Source organism: Mauremys mutica, chromosome 1 (assembly GCF_020497125.1).
Source record: "Mauremys mutica isolate MM-2020 ecotype Southern chromosome 1, ASM2049712v1, whole genome shotgun sequence".
Classification (NCBI taxonomy): domain Eukaryota; kingdom Metazoa; phylum Chordata; order Testudines; family Geoemydidae; genus Mauremys; species Mauremys mutica.
Window position 1 is genome coordinate 287617165 of NC_059072.1, and position 26275 is coordinate 287643439.

The 26275-nt window shown below is 39.2% G+C and overlaps 1 protein-coding gene across 4 annotated transcripts in view; it reads left to right on the forward strand.

Annotated features, from left to right (window-relative positions):
* DACH1 (dachshund family transcription factor 1) overlaps window positions 1–26275 on the forward strand; it is a 438354-nt gene that overhangs the window by 181461 nt on the left and 230618 nt on the right. For all 4 annotated transcript variants that reach the window (XM_045011711.1, XM_045011700.1, XM_045011719.1 and 1 more), the window contains exon 2: window positions 2648–2763. In XM_045011711.1, coding sequence (XP_044867646.1) covers window positions 2648–2763 — 116 coding nt within the window. The remainder of the gene's footprint in view (window positions 1–2647; window positions 2764–26275) is intronic.

Genomic DNA, 26275 nt, shown 5'->3' on the forward strand with positions numbered 1-26275 from the left:
AATTTGTTAGTGAAACAAGTGCGTAATATAAATAATAACTTAAAACAATTGTTATTACATAATCAGGCATTTGGGGAAATCAGTGTATGCTTGCTTTATCCAATCAGTGGTGTACACATTTTAATTGGGTACTAGACAGTCTGCAGCAACTCTAAATTAGGTCTTCCAGACTTATTATTGTAGAAGTCTGAAATTTATTTACCTGAATTTTTATAATTAGCAGCTATTTCTTAAATAGATAAAAAAGTGCAAGATGGTTGTTTCTACATTTAAAAAAATGTTATCAGGAAAAAAAGAGAACTAGCCCACCAAACTGGCATTTAAATAACATCACCCTTTGGGTTTTGAATTGGAAACTTAGGCCTTCATCCTGCAAACACTTATCTAGAATGTTGCGCTGTTGGGCTAGTTTGTTACTTTGCAGCAACCCGCACTGTATGACACAGTTCAAGTTTAAGTGCTGCATATGGAAGGAATCATAAGAGCACAGCACTGTTTCCCCTGTGTGCCCAGCCCCAAGGTCTGGGTAGCTCACACCAAGTTATAAGGCTCTTACTTCCCCTGAGTCACTTGTATAGGCCTCGCAGCCTATGACACAATCAAGCCTGCTGACTTCACTGGGGCTACTTTTGTCAGTAAGCACTACCTCCTGAAAATGAGTGTTTGCAGGTGTAATCCCTTACATTTTAATGAGCCTGAAGAGCTCTGTTAACACTCCATACATAATATGTTCTATAATGGTCTGGTAAAGCAACACATAGGCTATGGCTTGTATGTTGATGTCAGACTCCTGCAATACCCATGCTCACCACTGGGAGTTGAGGAGAGTGTCGCCACTGGTATTTAAATTGAGTCATTAAAGTTTGCTAACACCGTGGGCTTTTTTTGTGGTGAATACTTTAGACATACTCCATTGAAATCAGATGGTTTTTGTGTGTGATTTTTATCAGTTTCAGGTGTTTTCATGGTATGTCTATTTTATTATCACTCATATAGAATGTTCCAAAGAAAATGAGGATTTTTGATTTGCTGATGTGATGTCTCAGTGTGATATCACTGTAAAACAATCTGATTCTCATGTGGATCTTTTTTCAGTTAGAGTAGGAAATAAGGATTTTTGTTTATCTTTTCAAAAAAAAAGAAAAAAAATCCCTGGTTTATAATATTAATAATGACCTCAGTTCAGGACAGTAACTTAGGAATTAATGACCAGTTAAGGTTAATGGCCCAAGGCCCTGAGTCATTAAACTCCAAGGAAATATCCTGAACTTTGATTGTCATTAGTTTATTAGAAATGGGTTGTAGAAGTTTAAAAAAAAAAGGGTGTTTCCAAACCCAGGGATGATCTGATGGTCACAGGAAAAGTGTGTGTTTTATTATCTGCTTCCTGCTGCAGTCCCAGCATAGATAAAAATCCCAGTACAGACAATGGGATTTTGGCCTATGCTAGGACTGCAGGGGCTGAGCAGCTCACCATTTTCCCTCCTCTCCATTCAGAAATAAACGAGACACACTTATATTGGGCATAGTCTATAATAAGACTGCAATGTAAAAAAAAAATAGATTGCCTGGTTCTGTAAAATCATCCCTAAATAACCCCCAAGTAGGTAGCTACAGGACCGTACAAGAACATAATGGTTTGGTCTGTACATGGGAATATGTGCACTTTGGTGAAGCATGTGTTGCATATATATTCATATGTGGATAAGTAGTAAATAATTTAATTGTAATCCATGTCTAATTTGTAGGCCATGTCTAATTTATACACCTCTGGAGGTGGAAAGTCGTTTATGTGAGCAAAGGACAAGGAATGCGTAAACCTGAAGCCCTTTATTTATTCACACTGGGCATATGAATGCTGCTATGATGGTAGTTGCTCAACAGTGTCCTACAAATAATTCTGAGCCCTTTCTGATGTAGTACATTTAAAGTAAGGTGACTTAGTGTGATTTTCACTTTAAATAGAATAAGGGTTAAATGATAACTTGACTTATCTTTTAAATGACAAAAAATAAAGAAATTGCAAGACCTTTTCACACATTAGATATGTATTGTCATTTATCATCTAGATATCAGGCTAGCAGTGCGAAGTAATAAAACATATCATCGAAAAATGTGCTATAGGTCTGAATCACTCTTTCATTCCACCTCCCAGCTAACTGTAGTATTAAATCAAACAAGCAGAACATTTCCTTAGGCAGCCATTGCCTTTTAATTTCCTGAAGAACCTTAAAATATCATTCATTACAAGTACTACACATATTTGGTTTTTAAAAGTCTCATAAATCAATAGCAAGCTGACTGTAATAATTATTACAAGTTAGTGCATAATTTTCGTGCTGAAGGCTGCATGCAGAACTTTAGCATATGCAAACGAGGCAATTCAAACTGTGTATAGATATTAATATGAAGAAGCAGGTAACGAGGTGCAGGCTATGAATTATGCATCAAGAGCGGCTGATCTTCAATGAGGAAAATGAATTCAGCATGTAATCTAATTAGTGATGGAAGTCTATTACATCTAACTGCAAAAGCAACCGTCCTTGAAACAAATTTATTTACAGTCCATGTTACCACTTGAAACAACTTTGAAATGATGTGTAAGACAACAGCTTAATTGTAAAAAAAATTTGTTTGTTTGTTTCAGTTCTAGACCTGGAAGGCCTCCTAAGAGGACTCAAAGTGTCACCTCCCCAGAGAATTCTCATATCATGCCACACTCTGTCCCAGGTCTAATGTCTCCTGGAATCATCCCGCCAACAGGTAGGACTGTTAGTAATGCATTAACACTTGAAATCTTATGGCTGGTTGATTTACGTCCATTTGTTTAATAATCACAAAGAATAAAAAAGGAAAAATATACAAAACCAGCACCGTAATATCACATAACTTATGCTGCAATATGGAGTATCTTATTGTCATGTCAATGTATTGTCTACTAGAAATGTTAGCAGCACAACTTTTTACAATACAAACACTTGAGTAGACAGTAGCCCTTTATAGTATTTTCTCTTTTTTTTAATTAAAAAAATTGTCCTTTGAAGCATAGTATTTCTTACCTTATTGTTTTTATCCTCCACTATCCTTCCCTCAGTCCTTGTGTTTTGAACAGATCAGTGATCCTTGTGACTGCTCTTTTTTGCCTCTTTATCTGACCATTTGTACAATAGTTGGTATCATCAGTAATGTGCCTGCCCCAGAGAACTGAGTTTATTAGTTTGAGTAACTACTTGTTGCCGAAACATCCCTTATGATTTCTCACACTCAAATCATGCCCACGTTATGTTTCAATGGGAAGAATGTCTGCCTTCCTTTTGATTATAGTAATGGCCAATTAGGCAACGCTTTGTCAGTTAATTAAACTGCCATCATCCTTTTTAAGGTGAAAAAATAAACATTGTGGGTCAGATTCTGCTGCCTTATGGAGGTAGGATGTTATTAGGATAGTCCCATTGAAATAAACAGGAGGGGCCTACTACTGTACATAGAAGACCAAATCCATGTAGATGGAAGATCCTAATGGAAGAGTTGCTATGGAACCCTTGGCCCTCAGCCTCATTCCATCTCCTTACTTTTCAGGCTGGCAGGAGCCCCTTTATCCTCTGCAAGGCTGATCTGAATCCCCCCACTCCTTCCCCAGGTACCCACTTACTTCCTCATCTTCATCTTTAGCACTGACTTTCTCTTCAGCAAGAGACACATTGCTATAGACAGAGCTAAGAGGAGAAGGCAGTGGGATCACAACGCAGCCTTGAGGAGAATAAGGGATCTTTGCAAGGATAAAGACTGGGAGAGAGGGAGGGAGAGAGAGAAGGGAGACAGATGGTAGGAGGACATTTAGGGAGAAGACAAGAAAGGGTGAGGGCAAGATTGGTAGCCATTGGTAGCAAGGATGTAATGGGCAAGGCAGGCGTATGTTGGGTAGGCAGGACTGACAACATCTTGTGGGATAAGGGAAAGTACTCTTGTGGGGCAGGGCTAGGGAGAAATGGGGAATCAGGTTTAGAGAAGGGGAAGGCATAGTAAGAGAGAGGAAAACTGGTGAAAAGGAAGTATGGTGGATTCACAGAGAGAACAGAGTGGGAGGAAATTCTAGCATGAGGAAGAAAAGAGAAGGCGGTGGTACCCTTAGGGGAAAGAAAATGATTTTGGAGAGGGAATGATCAGAAGGGATAGAGGGAAAGAGAAAGTTGTCAGGGATGGAGTGAGAGAGAAAGAAGAACATCAAGGAAAAGTAATCAGAGGAGAAATATTTGTCCAAATTAGGTGGTGAAAGAAGTTGGAGAAAAATACACAGAGGGAAAAATGGAGAGGAGGGTGATAAGAGAAATAAAAATTCAGGCAACATGATCATTTTTTATTTACTTTTATTGAAGGTTTTCCGGGTGATAGATAAGAGCAAATCCCAGTTGCTGGTGTCACCATTTCTGGATTTTGTGGCTTCATCATTTCAAGCAACAATTTATGAATTAACTGTAATAATAAGAATTATTTATATAGTCCCCAGTTCCTCTCTTGCTCCCTTCCAAAAGTATTCAGGATAACAAATTAATCATAAATATAATATAATAAAATATAGAATACCAGCTCCTTAAAATACCAACATATAAAATCAAATGAGGGGTCCAGATTAATAAAAAATGGGAAATGGTTTGGAAGGGAAGACAATAAGTATAGGGAGAACAGTGGTGATTCATAGGACATCTTTAGGGAGGATGGGAGCACTCTAGGTTGCTTCATAAACATGGAGTGAGATGGTGAGATCCTTAAACAGTAGGTGGAATATGAGGACAAATATTGTCAGGTCTTGTATATAGACTGAGGCAGCCAAGATAAGAACTTTAAGATCCAGCACTACCAAGTGAAAGTCAGTCCACCATTTTAAAGACAGCTAACGTAAATAAAGCAGGGCGGGCTTAAAATATGATCAAAATAGCTTAAATGAGTGAGCAGTTGCACTGCTGTATTCTGAATCAACTGCAAGTGACAGAGCAGCCCCAGGGAGAGGTCTGCCAAGAGGGAATTACAGTAATTGTAATTAACGTTAGTGCTGATAATGAAAACGCACCATTTTACATGCACTGAAAACTCATATTGTGAATTTTTTTCTCACACATTTCTTGGTTAGGATGTTTAAAGGTTTCTAAAAATAAACAAAACAAAATCAAGCCACTCCTGGAGTGCAGAATAGCTAGGGTCTCTTCCTTTAGCTGATTCTCCACCTTCCTTAAGTTCCCTTCCATAATGTATATACCCAGTGTTAGGCCTTGTATCTATCCATTTTGAATGTCTGGGTGGAATTTGCTTCCTTGTCTTCTGCTGTCTTCCCTATTGCAGCAGTTCTCAAACTGTGGTCTATGGCCCACTGATGCTAATTCCCCTTGTTTCCACTTAGCAAATCACAGTCACATTATAGGAAAAAAAGGTAATGCATTTTTAGCTAAAATTATTTATCCATATAAAAAATTGTTGTAGTTGCCGCAGGACTGTAAGACGGTCCTGGATAGAAGTGGGAGGGGTTTTGCACAATTTCATTTTGGAGGGGAGTTGGGTTATGAGACAATCTTTCTATTAAGATGTAGTTCATATTACAAAAAGTTTAAGAACCCAGCCCTTTTGGCTTCTACTTGACTGATAAGATATTTGAATGTTGATATTTGGAGGGGAAACCTTATTGGGTATGTCAGCTTTGTTTGATGGTTACTGCAAGGGGAGCAGGTGTGACTGTTCTGATCTGAAAGACAGAGTTGTCATGGCCGGGTGTCACTTATCCATAGGATTGGTGCTACATCCCTGGCTTTGGAACGTCTCTTGGAGGACCCTCTTCTATGTGCCAGACCCCACGGGGTCTCACTCTTTCTTCAGGGAAGGCCACTTGGCCTTACTGCCTCCTGAGACCGAACCCATTGGTCTTGAGCACTCCTGCCTCATACCATGAAGGCTGTTTGGCAAGTCCAACTGAGACAGACTCCTGGTAGAGACCTATACACTCTTCAAGGATTAGTGTACCTCACCCAGTATTTGCAGTGACACTCAGGCAGAGTTTTCAAAATAGTAGCGTCTATTAGTCAAGTGGAACACAGCATAGGAAATCCTTAGGGTAGCTTAGAGAAAAGAAGGTTAAAGCAAAGGCCATTCTGGTTTGCCCAGAACCCCAGCCAGACTTTAGTAAAACTCCATTTTCAGGCTCTGTCTATCTCCCAGTCTCACGTCCTTAGTCAGTTCCCAGGTGAGAGAGAGCCCCCAGCTTCCTCCAGAACCCAATGCTTATCCTCTGCCTCACACCTCTCCAGTCCTTTGTTCTTGTGCTGGGGTCTTTGCTCAACTTCCCTGCTGAGAGTTGGGGAAATCCATCCCCCTCTGGTTGCTAGGTGTCAATATCTTGGTGATTGGGTTTTTCATTGTCTTCTCAGATTTTCCATTGATATGGGGTCAGCCTTGGCCAGTCCTTTTTAGTGACCCCTTCAGGCTCAGATAACTAGGCCACACATACACCTATGTCTCTTAGCCTGCCCTGAGCACAAACTTAGTCCTTTTTCTCCACTGGGTAGCCATGCAAAATATAGTGGAAACTAAGGCTCACATTGGATTCATAAAAGTATTACAGAAAATTACCACTTTGTCAAGGCATTCCAATTCACAATCCCAGATTGGGATCTAGAACTAGGAGTCACGCATCTATTGTTTGGAAACCTGTTCTTTCTTCACTGGCCCAAATCCTTGCAACTTGTTAGGGAAAAATAAACTTCTTTACCTGAGGACCAGCAGTTTGATACTCCCTCACATAAGGAGAAAATTGGTCACTCTCTTTTTGCAGAAGTTCTACTGGCAAAAGTCATGTCCGCTTTGGAGCCAGATGCTTGTGTGATGCCAAGAGAGATTTGAAATAAGTTAGGGACACAATAAATATTTATTAAATTTTAAAAGTTGAGAGTAAGCAAAGATCTAAGCAAGGCAACAGGCTGTTTAAGGGTATTGCATAGTCTATTGAGGGATAGTATGTGGAAAAAAATCACTTGAGGGCTTATAGTAGAGTTATGGGCTAATACAGCTAACACACAGGGAGACATGGTAAGCTGAACTTGCTTTGCCTCAAATTTCATAAGTGGGTATGTTGTTGTGATGCATCATGGATGTTTACCTCTGTCATCTTGCATTATACTATATAGTGTGAGGCAATGCCAACTTTGTTGGACTTATGGCTTCATTCCAATGATAAGCTTAGCTAAGGATTTTTTGTTAAATATAGTTTTCAGAACTCCCTCCATTTCCATTATTATTTTTTCCCCAAGACTTGTTATTTTCAGTCAGTGACGTTGTGGTATGCTTAGATAATATGAACATTACAGAAGACAGAAAATATACAATATGATCACTGGACATTCTCATTTGCATTTTGTAAAATGTTTGGCTAAATGTTTTATTTTTAATCTCAGATGATCATTTTTGTTTAATGTAATGCCCCAAACCATTGACCATACCCATTTATTAAAATTAAGTGTGTGGGGGATGTCTCTTACTTTTTTCCTCCTTTCTTCCACCAATTATGGGAACAAGAAACAGGTACATTGCTCACCTGCAAATGGGTTCATGTATCTAATCCACTTCAGGGAATTTGGCATTTGGAATTCTTTTCCCCCCAGAAAGACCTCAATATTCACTATTCTGTGAGATTGAGTAGTTTTAACCATCTGTTCTAGGGAAGTGTTTAAAGATACTGGTGCACATCTTGCTCAGAAATACATGGCATCTAATAGTAAAGCCTAGAGATGATGACAATTATTATTGGTACAATTATTCATGAAAAAGAGAGGATGATAGAACTACTAAACACAGCTTGATTGGGTTTGTTTCAAAATCATTCTTTTTATATGGTTCATTTTTGATGCATTTCTGGTTATTGGATTTGTTTTATTTGTCTGTGAATCTTCCTGGGTGCTGGGGTTAGTGAAACCTTTAAAATAAACAAATCAGTCTTTCACCCTCTCATAGTTCTGTTGGACCACCCTCATTTCTGATCTGAAACACCCATACATTTGCAGCTTTGTCCTTTCCTGAGCATAATATGCCAATTTGTGGATAATGTCCAGTGGCATCTGGACTGATATGTTAATGTGAAGGTACAACCTATAAAGTAGTTTAGCTTCTAAAACTGTCCTTCAGTTCATGGTAATGACAACTCTTATTCTTCACAAGAGGGTAGCTGCCTATAATAATGAGCTTTGCAGTAGATTAGCAATGGTGAACTTTTTTGAATAGTTAGTAGTACTTTTCTTCTCCATTTCCTCTTTGTTTTCCCCATTCTGTTTCCTCTTCATTACTATGACTCTATCACTGGGAGACATCCATACTTACTGCCCTACCAATGGCCTTGTTTCCCATGACACTGAGTGCATCATGTCATGGGTGTGTTGACTGTCTTTGTCCATAGCCCCCTCTACCAAAGAATAATGGGAGAGAAGGTGAAGAAAGGGTGGGTTCATAGTGAGAACAGAGTGAGAGAGAGTTTGGGTTCTAACAACAACAAGAAGAAAAGAGGAGGTGCTGGAACCCTTTAGAAAAGGGAAATGATTTTGAGGAGGAAATGATCAGAAGGGGCAGCCACCTGCTATCAAAAGTGGTCAAACGTGTAATCCACTTCTACTTCCTGGCCCTTCTTCTTCCCTGTGCTATGAGGCATGTTGTAGTGGAAATGATTGTGTGCCATAGTTTGGCCCTTTTTATTGTCACACTATATAATTAGAACTTCTGTTATTGATATAAAACTCTACAAATGTTACCATAAAACAAACAAACAAACCAACCAACCTAAAGATAGGCAGTCTATTTTTACTTACAAAAAAATCAGTGGGACACCAGCAGGGTTAGCCCATATTAAATATGCAGCTATAAGTCCTCTCAATTGTATGCCACTTTGTATTTAATACAGTGCTGGTATCACAAGTACCCCATATGTTTTATATTAAAAAAAGTTGACCTGGGAACTTTCTCATCAAGTTTCCCTTCAAATAGTTTTTTCCCATCTGTGAATTAATGTGTTTGATACTGCCTGAACTTCATTTATAATAGCCTAACCAGCCTTCTTCTGAAGTTGTCTTCCATATGCCTTTTTCACACTTCCACTACTTCTGGAATGTGTCTTTTCTTTGTGTGGTAAACTCTTACCATCTCCTTACAATCTTCCATAGAAACACACTGATTGGAGGACTTATCAATGTTAACCCCCCCCCCACTTGAGTTGTTAAAATTAATTAAACACTAACCACAGTATTAATTAAAAAAAAGTGTGTCTCCAGCCCATAGTTGACTGGTGTGTTTGGGTTTAATTGATGTTTATTTCCTTTATTTCTGATAATAAACCTCCTGATGGAGTGATCGTGTTCTGCTGTGTGCTTTTACACAATGCTGAGCACTATGATGCTGCTCAGTGTGCACTCTCAGCAAACAAGGTATCAGTATAAATATTAAGAAAAGGAGCAGGACAAGAACCTGTGGGAACTGGTGAGGCAAAACTGGGGGACTGGGAAGCTGGTGAGGCAGGTTTAAGCTAGCAGTACTTCATGGACTATTCCCAGATCCAGATAGTCATTCTCTCAAATGTAAACAGCACTGCATTCCACATTTTTCAGTGCTTGGGATAAACACCTTATTGAAGCTGAATCCAGGCCTGACTGTGGTGATGAGGGTGGGAAGAGAAAAGGACTTTGAAGAGATGACTCCTCAAGAACATATTGCTCTCAAATTATTTGCAGTGTTGTTGTAGCTGTGTTGGTCCCAGGATATGAAAGAGAGAAGGCGGTCCAATAAAAGATATTACCTCACCCATCTCTACTCTATAATTGTTAGCTCAGTTTTGAAACTTGGTGTCCTTTTGGACACCTCACTTCTGTTGGACGTCAACTGAAGTCAATGAAGCTATGAAGCAGAGTATTTGTTATTTTGATTTTTAAAATCATATGTGGCACAGAGTATAAGCACCTAGATAGATGAAACATACAACTCTTGCAATCTTAGCTCATAAGACAAGAAGAACAATAGAAATTTCTTGCTCCTATGCAAGAGGAGAGAAGTGGTCAGGAAAGATCAAATTCTTTAATAGGTGACCTTCATGAACCTCTATAATTTTTAATAATGAAAAAGATCACCATTTTCCCTGCTCCTGTCTCCCCAGTCGTGCTTCTGGTCCCTTTTCTCCTGTCTTCATACCACTCTGTATTCTGCTTCCTGTTGATTATGTGATGCTGAATATCAGCTGGTATTGAGTCACAGAGCTGATCATGGAAGATAGAATGATTAGGAGGGAAGGAGCTGGATCTGAGGATAAGGAAGATGGTTGCATGAAAAAATAATCAACTGGTTTTCAGAATTAAAAAAAAATAGTTCAATTTTAAAAGTCAGAATTGGTGGACATATTTTGCAATCAACCAACTTGAAACTCTGTGTTTCAAACAAGGCATTCCACTAGACTAGCAGTTCTCAGACTGTGGGTTGGGACCCCAAAGTGGGTCACAACCCTGTTTAATGGGGTCACCAGGGCTGGCATTAGACTTGCTGGGACCTGGGGCTGGGTCTGAAGCCGAAGCCCTGAGTCCCACCGTCCAAAGCCGAAGCGTTTCAGCCCTAGGTGGCAGGGTTCAGGGTACAGGTTACAGATTTTTATAGGTGCTGAAACTAGGGGTGCATGGCAGCTATACAAATTGTTCCAGAACGCCTGCATATTCTTCAGTCCTGTCCTCTTTTGTAATCATGTCTCATGCTGTGTTTATTTATGATGGGTCCTAACTTTCTGGCTTTTTTTCCTGTGTTTTTTAATATCTGTAACTACAATATACGGTGTAATATAAACTCTCCATTATTCCACTTCCCCAGAAAATTGAAAAGCAATTGCTGTCACTTTTTATATTGTCAATTAAGCATTTTTTTAATCAATACTTTTAAACAGCAGAGTATTGTAGGCACAGAAAGCATTTGGTAAAGCTCCCTAATTGAGTCTTCTACTTGGCCCACTGAGCAACATCTTTAATTTGAAATGTGTGGTACTGAAGCAGTGATACTTCAAGTGCTCCTCTTACCTCTCTTAGTGACTGCACTTTTCTCCTGTTTATAGAGATAAAATGCAGATGTAAAGTGCTTTCAAAAATCAGAAATATATGGCATATTTATGGAGAGAGAAAAATACTACTTTTCAGTTACACGGCTCCTTTCATCCCATAATTTCAAAGCACTTTACACACTTCATTTTATTACATTAACTTAATCACAGTTTTTGTCTTATTTCTTCAGCAAATGTGTTTTATGAGGGATGAACTTTCCTCCGGTTATTACTTATGCCCCATCTGATGCCAAAATCCTTCGTTTCCAGTGTAAAGACATTATAATGGGCTTGCAATACACTCTGCTATTTAAGTTGCTTCCTGTCTTACTTTGTTATTTTCCTTTTTTTCTCTTTTACTCATCTTTGAATGATAACGTGGCACTATAAGAGTGATCTCTCCCTTATTACTATTTCTTACTTTGGGCCTGGGTCAGTAAAAATGTGTTCCAACTTCCAATGTCTTTTCAAAGCCTGCTGAACTCTGTAACATCATTTCCACCACTCTTCCCTGGTTTTGGAAGTTTTACTTCCTGACTATGGAGGCCAAGTATGGAGTTAACAAAGTACAGCTGTTGGTATGGTGTGGCAGTGTTTTTTTTAAAGTAGCAGCTTGGTGTTCAAAGCCAGTTAAACCAATCATGGAATAATTTAATGTTAATTTCTTCATGTTTAAATTATATTTTTTTGGCATCTAAACAAACTTTATCAGTTCTACCTAATAAAGTGTCATTATTATTATTATTATTATTATTATTATCCCACCCAAAAGCATATATGTTATAGAGGACATAAAAAGACACAGTCTCTTACAACGTAAAGACCCGATCTTGCAAATGCTTATTAAAGGATTTAACTTTATGCAAGTGACCAATTGAGTTGAATTGGAATACTGTGTGCAAAAAGGTAAACTTGAGAGTAAATTTGTGCAGGACCAGGACCTAGAATTTCCAGCTAATACAATGTGTGAGTATGAGAATTACCAATATGGGAATGGAGTAAGGAAGGATGAAGGTACTGTAATATGATTTGCCAGTTACTCAGTTTAGGCATGTACAGCTTTTTTAAATAAAGAAGATACTGATGGTAGACAGTAAGTAACATTGACAAATTTCTTTCTAAAATAGGTACTTATTAACACAGTATTAGGCTATTGGTAATTTCATGATTCTTAATCTGAAAAGTGCTTTCAGTTGATTACTACTGTATATTGAGCTGTTTACCTGTTGGAAATAAGATAATATATTGTAAACTTAAGCAACAATGCCTATTTTTAGAGTGATAAACTGTAAACTAATTCAATAAACCGAATCAGATTATGCAAACATTTTTGCACTTCATTAAGGAAATAGTCACTATAATTAATGTGAGAGCTTTTATCATGTTCACTTGTTGACGTATGGCTAGGAAGATATAGTAGACTAAACTCTGTAAATATATTATTTCATAGCTTTTTACATTTTAATTATGGTTTTAATACAGGCCACCTGTCCTGATCTGAAAAGATTGTCATGCTTTTGTCATCTTATTGTCTTGTTGAATGGCTAGCTTGTTCTACTTTGTCACAATGAGGAGTTTTGACAATTAGTTGAAAAGCAATCCTTTCACTGTTCATCAGTTTGTAAGTCTCACTGAAACCATAATTTTGTCAGACTAGATGTGGATACAGTAAAATTTTGCTAATCCACACATTTCATAAATCCCCACTAAAATTTAAATGCAAAATGGTCCTGGCCCAGTTCTCAGCAAAGATTTAAGGGCCAGATTATGAGGCCTATACTCATCCTATTGAGCACTTATTCATGCAGACAGTCCCATTGAAGTCAAAGGGATTACTCAAAGAAGTCAGTGCTTAGCAGTGTGAGTAAGGGATCTACAATCTGACCCTTAATTACACATAGTCATCTAGGAAGTTCTTATCTTAGTACAACATAGTTTTTCAGGGCTGCCCGAGGGGGGAGGGGGGACAATTCCCTGATTTCTGAGAGCTTTATTTTGGAACCTTAGAGCTTTTGTATTTGAACAGTTAGTTTGCAGTAAGCGGGGGTGTGACCCTGCCCTGCACTAGCCTGCCACCAACTAACTGTCCACTTGGTCTCTGCTGACATGCATTAATAGTTTGTTAATGCAGTTTGATCTAGTCCTGTTTAGGTAAGAACTAGATCAAAGCGTACTAATAAACTGCTAATGTGTATCAGCAGGGTCCACATGGACAGTTAGTTTGCAGAAGGTTAGTGCAGGCTAGACCCACACCCCACCTTGTTGCAAAGAAATTCTTCATGTAGACCCGTGGTTCTCAAACTTATTTGATCGCGCCCCCATTCTGTGCCCCTTCCAGTACATATACCTCTGCCCATCTCTGAAGGGTGCTTCAGAAGTTAGGGTGGCAATGTGAAAAGTGATATTTGTCAATATCACTTTTCACAGCAGATTTAGTGCCCCATTGCCACCCTTCCTTGTGCATTGCTGCTTCCACTCCGCATCTGACAGCTGGAGCCCCACTGCCCTCTACCGGTGACGGACTGGGGGGGAGAAAGGAGAGCCTGACCCAAGACTGCCTCCCAGTGAGGTATTGGTGGTGAGGAGAGGGAAGAAGAGCCAGAGTCCCGGGCAGTGGGGCTCCAGCTGTCAGCCCTGGGGTGGGGGGTGCTCTGACTGCCTCCTTTATCCAATCCTCCCCACCTCCCAGGTATGCACAGCCCTTCTGTACTAGTCTCAGCCCTCTGGGGCTGACAGCTGGAACTGTTAAAAAAATAACAGCAAAAAGGCACACACCTCTTGCCTCCCTTGGGAGGCCCACCCCATAGTTCGAGAACTGCTGGTGTAGACAAGCCCTTTGTTCTTTTAATTTATTTATTTTTTTGTATGTAATTTCCTAAGCGCTCAGTAAAATAAAAAACAAACAAATAAATTCCGTCATGTGGAACCATATGGTTCCACCATATGGGACATCCTCCAAAGTTGGAAACGAGGAACATTAGATCCACAGCATAGACCATTATCACTTCAGCTAAAGGAGAAGCTAGTAGCATCAGTAGGCTGGTACAATGTGTGTGGACCAGCCAGTAGAGATGGACGTGATACATTTTACTAGTTGTTTGCACAACTATTTGCCATACAGCAGTAGAATGTGGGAATCAGGATTTCCAGGTTCTATTCCTGTCTGTGGAGGGGAGTGTGATCTAATGGCTACAGCTCAGCCAAATAGCCTAGATTTGTCACATTCATCCTGAAAGGCAATATGACTAAGTGGATGAGATTTCAATCCACTGAGCATCTGTAAATAGTGTCTTTCAGTGGCTCAAGTTTGCCAAATCAGGATGGACATTCATGTGAACTGTAAAAGGCGCTTCTCTGACCTCAGAATTATCCTTCTACCAAATTTACAGTTTATGGTTCAAAGCGTAGAGGTGTGCTAGAGATCTTTACAAAAACTTTTTTTTTTTTTTTTACATTGGCTTAAGAACCCATTTTTCCTGAAGGTTGTTCTTGGAAATGGCTGAACTGTTTTTGCTGAAACTAAAAAAAAAAAGAAAAAAAAAAGGAAGATAGAGAGGAAGCAATTAAAATTTCAGATCAAAGTTATAAGCAATTGAAATGGGTGTTTGTACTGGGAAGTTCTAAGCGACCTTAAGTATAGGGGTTTCTACCAACTCCACATACTATTATAAAGTATTATTTTTAATTGAAATGAAACAGTTGTTACCGGATATATATTGTGATGTTTATTTTTATTGTTTTATCATTTCATTATTATTTTTATTATTTATTGTTTTATTTTATGCATTGGTTCACAGTGGGAGTCTCGGTCGTTTGTATGAATTAATGAGATTCTCCTGTAGTTTAGATTTCGTGCAAAGGTATTCAGTAGAACAACAATGAGGAAATCAATAGATCCCTTGTTTGTTTGCAGCCCTCTTGTTCTGAATGTGAGAGCTTTCAACAAAGTTTTCTACTTGGTATCTATGGCGGATGTCCACCCAGCCTACTTTTATATGTAATCATTAATGAAAAGAATTTTTTGCCAGATTAGCAGTGGATGGTCGTTTTCTCCTTCAAGCATGTAGGATTTATCTTAATTAATACTACAGTGAAGAATAAGACTGATCTGCTAAATTTGGAGTCACATTGTCATCTTAAAAACACTACAGATTTGGGTATCTTCATATTTTTTGTTTTTCTCATTATGGAACTGGTTCTGCCACCTTCTGCCAATAGGAATATTTGTTGAGTAAGGTACTGCTCATTGAGTTAGGGTAGCAGGATTTGGTTTGACGCTTGTGGATGTTCTGCTTGTTCACATCTCTTTACTGCAATTCTATTTCAAAGCAGAGAGATCAGGTTCCTGAATGCTAAGAAGCCATGGAATTAGAGTACTATCTTTGAATGACATAATCAATGAAGTGCAAATGCATTTTTTTCTTCATTTACACATGATCTACTAACAGTGTTACATATTCTGTTCAGTAAAAGATGGATCCACGTTTATATGTTCCAGAATGATGGTTCATGTTTTCATTAAATTTATTTGGGGATCGATTATACTTTTTCTATTAAATGTAATTTTCCAGCTTTTGCCCAAGAATTTAAATGTTCAAGGAATATCGGCACTATATGTACAAGTGAATCAGCATGGGAAACATTGGGCAGCCATGCTGAAACCTTGTCATAGGGCAGGGTAAGTGGGTGGAGCGCTGATTCTAGGCACACAAATGAAATCTCTGAGGAAAAAGCAAACACCAGTGGAGTTGCGAACTCTAGGTGACTGAAACGCCTGCAAGAAAGATTAGAGTTTAAGATTAATAAAATACAGCTGGAGCTATTTAAGTCATTTATATTAGATAATAAAATGCCTTTAATGGGGTTGCATTCCTGGGGGAAATACCCTTAAAGGCCCAGGAAGGAGGATCCCATGAGAGCAAATTGATACACAATTCAGTTTCTAGTTGTCTTTGGACCTTGCAAAAGAACAAGTACATGAATGTATAACACACAAAGATCATTTTATATCTCAGTAAGCAGCCTGGAAGGGTCAAGCACGTAATCATCACATCATATCTAATGTTTCAGGCAACAAGCTTATTGAACACAAAATGAACTTAGAGCTACTTTTCCAAGGAGAACCAGTCATCATACAAGTTGTCCTTTTGACTTACATCTGCAGTAGCATTTCCTGCATGAATTTGCTAAGACCTGATAGAATACTACCAGAATTATAATGAATCCCTTATCCACAATGCACTATATTATTGTTTTTTGCTAATGTCATCCCATGCAATATATAAACTCTCTCAGAAGGCAGACCAACTGGAGACTGTTTTTAAAGAGACGGAAGCATATGTTGTAGAGGACTGAGAAGTCAAAGGCCTGGTTGTTCCCAGACTTCATCCCAGACCTTGGGCAAATCACTATATTTTTCTGTGACTCAATTTCCTTAACTGCAAAACGGAGATAATACTTATCTCAGAAGTATATTATGATGCAAAATTAATTGATGAAAACCACTCATAATTGGTTATAAAAGCCCTGCCATCACTTGATATTCCCACTGCTTACCACTGTTGTGTCACTTCTGTGGTATGTTTTCCTCTGTAAGTAAACAGAAGTTCTGATTCTAGATGTATCTTTTGCAATATACAAAGTTGAGTCCATCATGTTCCTTCCAGTAGCTGGATTCAATCTGCTGCCTAAATTTTGAATATACCCTTGTCATTAAAATCTGTTGCAGTACAACTTTTTGTTTATTTACTTTCTTCTTTCTTATGGGGGAAGGATCCTGTTCCTTTTGTATCCTGGATGCTAACCTCCACTTTCCCCCTGCTTTATAGCTCCTCCCTTTGAGATCTCACAGTGGCCTTATGACAAAGAACGAATTAATATATATCCGTTATCTTTCAGTTGCCATATATATGGTGCAGTTCAGCTTGTGAGCAAAGTGTGGTACCCTGCCTGCCCCAGATTGATTGGAATATTTCTACAGCATTGACAGATCTATTAAGTACAGTTAATTATTTGTAGTGGAGTCTTAGTTATTATTTAGTTCTAACAGTTTTGAACAAAGTAGTTTGGATATAAGCGATCACAAGATCAGCAGTTGAGTATTTGTTCTTGTAAGATTCTAAGTTATGGACAATCTTCCACAACTCTTGTTTTTCCAATAGCCATTAAACCATCTGTATCATTTGCTTAAATTAACACTTTGCTTTTGGATTTTTCTGGATGGTTTTACCCTTTAAAAATTTTTTTACTCTCTGTGGATTGCCATGATAGAGTGTATTTGGTGTGACTGATCTGTATTTCATTTTGTATTCAGGAATTAAGCTACTATCTCGAGTTATAATTTACTATGAGTAAACATTCACTCTCATTCCATGTGAACAAGTCTGATCCCAGAATTCGCCATTGGCAATCTGGTATTTCATCTTAGTCTGTGACTTAATCTCAACTAGTTCCCCCTCCCCAAACTGACATATCAAACTTGTATGTGTAATACTTTATCCATTTTGACATCCATATATGTGACATTTTCATTAATGATCATTGCAGATTCCACTAGGTCCAGATTTGTGCAGTTTTAGCCCTGGCAAAAGTTCCGAACACAAGATCTGCTATATAAAATTCCTGTAATGTTGGTAGTAATATGAGTCTGAATTCACTTCCAAATATTTTTCCCTGCCTCTAAATTCTGGAGTTCATATAATAGACCTGAGTATTCAAGCCCTTGGCTATGTAAAGAAATGCTATTGAATGAAAAAGGAAGGCTTGATCATGTCATGAGCTGTCCTGGGAAGCCCCAACTCCTGCCACCCCTTAATTTCCATCTTTCATCCTGGCTGTCCAGGCAAAGAGTTCATAGCATTTTTCTTAGCCAACAGACTGGGTACCTGGATGGACAGAAATCAAGGATAAGAATGTGGGGTTTGTACCAGAAATGGTGATGTGCTTCCACAGAGTTCCTTCCCCCTTCTCCCCCCACTGCTGATTCTCCACGAGGTTAATAGATTCTAAAGCCCAAACACAGGGCAAGACACAGGGGAGACAGCATGATAGTTAATCCTAGTTTTTATACAGTTTTTGATTAGGTGGGTGAGGGTTAGAGTCAGCTGATATAACTTCATTCATATCTTCCAAATTCAGATACAGAAATTCTGCCTTAATCATGGACTTTTTAGGTAGCAACAGGCACATTGGTACCTGGTTTTATCTTTGTGTAGAAAGTGTTTTAAAAGTACCTTTTTTCCAATGTGGCTTATATAACCTCTTGGAGAATATTGTCTTCTGGAATAGTATTTGAATCTGCTCCACTGCCTCTTTTGGAGTTTTTCATGACTTAATTGTATTTATTCACTTAACACAGATGCATCTGTGTCCCATTCCCAATAGCACGCTCCTCATTTCATCCTCTGTCACTAAATGCTAACATCTCATGCAGTGCTTAGCTCCTACACACTTTTATTCAGTTTAGTTCCTATGGTTACGTGATGTGATTCCTTTTAACAGAGCTTGCAGTATAATCATTATAGTTTTTATTTGTTGTGGTGGTGCAGTTTCTGCTCCCCTGCATATATATCCATGCACGTATAAGCTGTTTTATAATTATCTCGCTACATACACCATCCACAAGATATCTGCATCTCTCTTAGAGGTTGGAGTGAGGTTTTGAGGGCTTGTTACAAAGTGGCAAATGTTTCATCTGTTTTTTGTTTGTGAGTGTTGGTAGCATGGTAGTCTAATATGATATTTCTTCAGATCCTCAAATCTTTTGATCAGGCCATTGATTTTGTGTGTGGGTTTGTGTGTGCATTTCTTCGTCTTTAAATATGATCATACTGTAAACATCTTCTGCTCTCTGAAATTAAGTAGTTTTGAGCATTTGTTTTTCTGATAGGTTTTTCTTTCTCTTACATTCTTGCACATTTTTAAGTGACGCATCTTTCTCCTTCCTCTACAAAACAAACTCGAGTAAAAGAGACAAGTTTAATTTGAGGCTCCCTCAGACTTTACTCTGTGTCCTCATAACTTCAGAAGTGTTTGAAGTGCAACCATGTTCTGGCAAAATCATTAGATTCATTTTAGACACCTGTATTGCTGCTACAAATTAGGCAGATTTCTTTTTGCCTTAACCCTTAGCACATTGACCAGTCCTGAGTTTATCAGGATGGCTAATTTATTGGGTTTTGGGGAAAGGCCATTAGGCAGTGCCTGTTTAGGAAAAAAACCAAACTAAATGCTGATAATGGAAAAGCTGCAGCCAGGGAGCAACATAAAGGGGATTTGTGGGACTAGCCCCACTAGTTACTTTCCCACCCAGCTTAATGATGGATTCAATCTTAACGATGTTATGGTTTGTTTTAAACAATTTGTTTTGTTCTAAAATGAAACTGTACAAAGTAGCAGCCTGGTTGTATTCCACATCCGTTTACTGTGAACAACATAAAATTATTTCTTCCTTATTCTTTAAAAGTAAATAAATCCTTTTCTTCTTTTTCCTAAGTGTCCTCAGACCTTTCTCAGTATCCTTTCCAGTATCTGTTATTCCTTACACTCACACACACACTTGCATCTATTAGAAGAAATCCCACTGATTGATAAAACTGATAATTTCAGAGAACCCTTTAATTGTTAAAACCTGCCCAAACCAATAATTCCAGAACTTTTGGACAAATTGCTACAGATTCCCCTGCTCATGCCCTCTTTGTTCTGTCTGTTTTCAAGTGGAAAGAGTTGGAAAAGTCCCTGCTAAATGCAGGACCACCTTAATAATATTGAGACAGGAAAAGATGATATAACCTGTTAGCTGCTGCATAGTGACCTAACAAGGCTAATCACACAGCACAGGATTCTTAAGAGTTTGTCAAATTTTGATATTTTTGAAATTATTTTTTGTCAATTTCAAAGTTTTTCCCCCTGTTATTTGCATATTTTTTCTACATTTTATTTCTTATGTGATTTAGACTCCATAGACCTGCCTACCTCTAGGAATGCTGTGTCAGACTGCTGTGAAAGACATTATCCTGGTGCTGGGGCTTTCAGGGTTCCATCACCACTCTCTCTCTCTTCTGCTGGAAATCCACCCCCTACTGCTGCCACCCACTCTGTCTTGTGTGAGGAGCCATCTGTTCAGAGAGCCAGCAAAACGTGGGCCCAGAGACTTCTATGGGCAGATACTAATGCAGCTTCATGGTGGAGAGGCAGCCAGAAGCAGCAGACAAGGGGACTATGGGATGGTGGGCATTGTATCAATACTGAGAATCTTATTTAACCACTTAATGAGTTATACAGGGTAGGTCACACTTCTCAGAGCTATTGTTTCAGGCTCTCTGCAGACTCACGTATCGGTTCTTCACAACCCTGATAGCTATAGATTTCTTTCCCCTTTCAAATATAGGCTTGGATTCTGGGGTATGTGATGGAAACTGGGAAACATGCTGATATTCTATACTATAGCATGCCTTCTGGCCCTAACATAAGCTCTGGAAATGACTTGGGGATCAAATTCTGCAGTCCATACTTAGGTAGATATCTGAGTGTTAATGCTCAGTTTTTACTGACAAGAGGCTAATTTTAATCAGTAATCCATTTGTAAAAGGCTCTGTATATGTTTACCAGTTTTAGGAGACATCTAATCCAGCATTAATTCTGGTTCTTTATTAAAAGTGAATGTTTATATTGTGAAATCAGTTGGTTTTGGTCATATGAATGTATAGGAGGTTGAACAAAGAAAAACTATAAATTATTATTAAAGAACATGACCGTGTCAGAGAAGTAAAGAAATTCAAAGTGACACTACTCCATCTTTTATCCAGGACAATGTGCCTTCTTTACTTTTCTGCTTCACAAAATGTATTTTTACATTTGTGTATTTTGCTGTTAGTAGAACTTCCCCCTCCCACCTTTTTTTCCTTTAAGAAGGGAAGAGAGAGCCACCTTGAAAGCTTAGCTTTGTTACATGGAGTGATTACATGTTGTGCACTGTAACAGTCCGGTGCGGGGGCTCGGCCCTCTCAGGTGCGGCCGGGAGGCAGGCCGCCTCACTACACGGCCTAAGTTCGTTATCAGTTTCCGAAGGTCTAAGGGTTCCGCCCCTCAGGCGGGCTGAACAAAAGGCAAGCAGTCAATAAGGTCCACGCCCTCAGTCAGGGCGGGGCAGCAAATAACAGTTCTAAGCTCAGACCCTCAGTCCGGGGCTGAGCACACAGAGTCACTGAGATAAACCCAGGCCCTCCGTCAGGGCGGGGCAGCAAACAATAGTCCAAGGGGCTCAGGTCCTTACAGCAGGAGCTGAGCAATAACACAGTCAGAAAGCCCAGGCCCTCAGTCAGGGCGGGGCAACAAACAATAGTTCAAGGGGCTCAGGTCCTTACAGCAGGAGCTGAGCAATAACAAAGTCAATAAGGTAAGCCCAGGCCCTCAGTCAGGGCGGGGCAACAAACAATAGTTCAAGGGGCTCAGGTCCTTACAGCAGGAGCTGAGCAATAACACAGTCAGAAAGCCCAGGCCCTCAGTCAGGGCGGGGCAACAAACAATAGTTCAAGGGGCTCAGGTCCTTACAGCAGGAGCTGAGCAATAACAAAGTCAATAAGGTAAGCCCAGGCCCTCAGTCAGGGCGGGGCAACAAACAGCAGTTCTAGCTCAGACCCTCAGGCAGGGGCTGAGCAGACAGCATTAGTCCAGGGCTCAGGTCCTTGGAGCAGGAGCTGAGCAAGCCACAGGTAAGTGTAGGCTTCTATGCCGGAGCGCTGGTTTGAGGGGGAGGCTGCCACCCATGAGTGGGGTGGCAGGGGGGACACAGGCCCACCCACTCCACTGTGTCCCAGCCCGGGGCCCTAGCAGCGGCTATCACTGCCGCTGGTCAGTGGGGTCCTGACCGCAACACACTGACATGGGCACCTCGGTGCCTACAGCCTGACAGGGGTCGGCTATCCCCAGGCTACACTCCATCTCCCCCTCCTCGGGTACTTGCTCGTCTCTGGGGTCGGGCGCTGGGTCCCACACCATGGGCTCCTCTCCGTGCTGAGAGCCGGCTAGCTCGGGTTGCTCCTCCGGACTTGGGTCGGGGGGATGCTCCAACAGCTCCTCGGGGTACCGAGCTCGGGGCAGGCTCGGCCAGTCCTCTTCCGGATACCTGGCTCGGGGAAGGCTCGGCCAGTCCTCCTCCGGGTATCTGGCTCGGGGAAGGCTCGGTCCGTCCACCTCCGGATACCTGGCTCGGGGAAGGCTCAGCCAGTCCTCCTCCAGGTATCTGGCTCGGGGAAGGCTCGGTCCATCCACCTCCGGATACCTGGCTCGGGGAAGGCTCGGTCTAGCAGGAGCTCGGGCAGGAGCATCTGTCCTCTCCGGCCGCCGGGCTCCAACTGAGCGTTGGGGCCGGGCCTTTATACTTCCTGTCCCGCCCCTTGACTTCCGGGGGGCGGGGACAGGTGGTGGTGGCTCCGCCCACTGAGGTAGCTGTTCTGGTTCCTCTCTCTCAGGTGCGGCCGGGAGTCAGGCCGACTCACTACATGCACATATACATATTATTTTAAAAAGAAGGATTATTAAATGTATGGTTGCAACTGCTCTGGATGAGTTATTCATGCATGCCCAGTCAATGGAACTCCACTAAGGCATATCGGTCTGCAGTGGCTGTTTATGGTGTCCGGGCCCTACTAAGCATGTGCATTAGCCCCTTTCTAGTCCTAACACATTAACACATTTTAATTTTGTTTCTAAAATACACTGCAGCAAATGAAGTGGTAATGGTTTAAAAATTCCATATTTTAAAGAAAATTATGACCTTTGATTGTATTCCCTCATGGTTTGGGTCTGATTAAACAGATTTGGGGTTTTTAAAAATTATGTAAATGAATGTAGCTTAGTTGTAGATTCCTTGTTGGGACACACTTTATCTTGAAGTTAATTTAAATGATCAAGTTTCCCCCTGTCCCCCAATGTGAATTTAAATTGAAATTATGACTCAATCTTTGGCTGAACTATGGCTGTAAATCTAATAGTCCTCTGTGATATAGCTTGATAATAATTCTCTATCAATAAAATACTAACTATTTTTAGAGGAAACACCAATAAAATACAAAATTTGAACGCCAGTGCATAGGTTCATTGTTTTTATTTACTTGAGATCTGGTCCTGCAAATGTGCATGAGTTACTTCACTTATTATATGTCATTGGGACCACCGATGTAAGAAATGTTCCTTGTAAGAGTGTGTGTGCAGAATTAGGCCCGCAAATCTTACAGTATGATTTAATAGATTATCATTATGCTAATTTACTACATTTAAAACATTTGACAATGTGTATTCTGTTTTAAATAATAAAGGTCTTTTTTTTCTTTTATAAGAAACTTTAAATTTGACACATACACAACTGAGCTTACAATCTGGCTACTTTGAGACCCTGATTTTTCTGGAGTCCCGTTCCATTTAATTCAATGGGAATTTTACCTGTGTTACAGCTGCAGGTTTGGGCCCCTAGTGTTATGTATACACTTGTGTTTTAGTGCTTCAGTTATGCTCTTAAACTTGTGCATGGGTTAATGCCCTAGGTCTCCTGCTGCTTGATATTTAAACAATCAAAGATTTAATCTTGCTCCAGTTGAACTCCAATATGAGTTTTGCGCTTGGCTTCAGTTTAAGCAGGATCAGGCCTTCAGTGTTGTAAATAAGGATAAATAAATATAAACATATTGCTAATTTAGGATGTTCAAATAAACTAACATTATCCACATCAATATTTTCTGAAGAATTCCTTCTTACCCAGGCAAAATCACATGAATCTCACCATCCCATATTAAAAATACAATGTAAGACTCTTCTAATTGTTAAAGAAACAATACTGCTAATAACTCTGCATCAATTTTTCTATCAAGTATACCAGAAAAAAATGAAGGCAGTTTTTTTTTACAGATAACAAAGACACATTTCTTTCCAGCCTTTAAAAGTCATCTTTAATCTGTACCGGTGGTGAGTGAATTTGGAAATGTGGTTATCTGAACTGGTGAGTACTGAATTCCATCTACCCTGCTAAAACTGCCCTGTTAAAGAACATGCCTACGTTATTTCATGGCATATTGTCATTTTTTTCCAGTACTCTGTAGAAATATTTTAATTTTATAATAGAAAAAACTTGCAGTAAATATTCAATATTTCTGAATAACTGGTAGAAAATCAGAAATATTGATAAAGGGCACATCTGACCTTCATTCTGCAATAGTTGGGAAGATCTGATTTTTTTTCATTATACTCTTTAGTTGTGCTATTATCTGTTACTTTGGTGGGATCTTGTTAGTAATTTCATTAGATAAGAAGTGGCCTCTAATCTTGGTGTCCAGCTAAAAGCTGAATGTTTAGAAGGATCAATGTTAACTATGAATAGTAAGTCCTGACTCCTAATTAAAGAGTCTAACTCTCTTTGCCATTTAGAAGCTTTATTTCTTCCATGCTCATCAACCTAGATGAGATAACCCATCAACCACTAAAGAAAAAGCTTATTTTTCATTTTTGTTTAAGTGAAGGTATACCTTATAGTCCATTTTAAAAAAATCCATATCCAAATGATCACTTCTAAGGCTACAAATTGCTTTTTGCCTTATTTTGTCAGTATTCTGAGTCTCTGAATCCATGTTTCCCTGCTCTGTTTCATAGGGAAATCAAATTGGTTTTGTGGTGCATTAATGTTTTATACAATATTCCATAGAGAACATTAAATAAAAAGAAAAGAAAAAGGTTGACCTCTAACACCTTCACCCATTTCTTATGTCAAACTGGGAAATGTTGAAAGCCCTATATGGTCATAACCCTTCTATCTAACTGTGACCCCCCTTAACATTAAGCAGGTGACTCGATTAAACATAAATCAGGCATAAAATGCCCTGCATGAGGCAGCACAGTGAATCAAGCAAATTATCAAATGGCAAAACTCATTCTGTGCTCTGGGCAATGTAAGCTGCCAGCACTTATACATCAAAACTTCACTCAATGTAAGATTGATTTTATTTTATTTTGTTTATTTTAATTCCCTTTAGCATGCTATGTTACTCCTGTAAAATGCTGTCTGCATCATTAGCTTCCTAAGAAATGCTTTTCTTTTCTAGCAAAGGCTGATCACAATCTTAAGCAAAGAAATCTATCTATGACTACATATGCTGTAGTCTGTAGTGCATGCAAGTAGAGCTGGTATGTTGTGTAGTGGTATTGAAACTCAAGCTTCTGTGACTGTATTGATTTGTGTGTGTGTGTGTGTGTGTGTAACTTTATCAAAAATATGAGCACCAAAGGAATAATGTAATAAAATTGAAGCACAGTAGCTATTGAGGATATTTTCCAGTTCCGGTAAAGATGTTGGGATTAAAATATGTAAGTCCAATCTTAAGGCTGGAATGAATTTTTATGTAAAATGATACATGTCTTCCTTTCACAGTGCTTTTTATGCTGCCTTAAAACATGTCAAAATAATCCCCAGCAGAGGAGCCTAAAAGGAATGTCAGCTCTGTGGTTATGTAAATTGAACTGAGTGCTTTACAGCAGGTTTAAGATTTTTATAACTCAAAAGTTGTTAACAGCCAGCTGGTTTGTATCTGTTTTTATGGTTATTCTTGTCATATGCAGCCTCCACAATTTTTAATTATATTTTATGGTATGTGTTTTCCCTCCTCTTGAATCCCAGAGCCACTCTTTGCTTCAGAAGATATTTTCCACTGGGAAGAGAACAAGCATTGCTTTGGGACTCTATCATTAGAAATACTGTTGTATAATTACTTATCTGTAACAGCAAAGAGTGTGAATATCATGGAACTCACCATTGCAAATATGTAACTTGCTATTCCAGTACAGAAATCTATATAATTCAGCATGTCTAGTTAGTAAATTTTGCCTGCCGCCCCCAGCTAAAAATAAATAAAATTATGATCATGCCTCTGTTGTCTTCAATTTAAAAAAGCTGATTTACAGTTTTTATTGTATTCATCATGCAAATTAATCTTTGCTTCACAGTTCAGTTCTGAATGCATGCTTTGTATTTAGAAGATTTGATTACATTGCATGTTTGAGATCACAATTCATTTTGTATCATAGTTCACAGAAATACTGTATTTATAATGTAATGAATATAATAGAAGAACTGGATAAGATTGAATTTTTTTTATTATTCATAGCAGTGTACTTCAAGAGGTGGCTTTATTCATAACT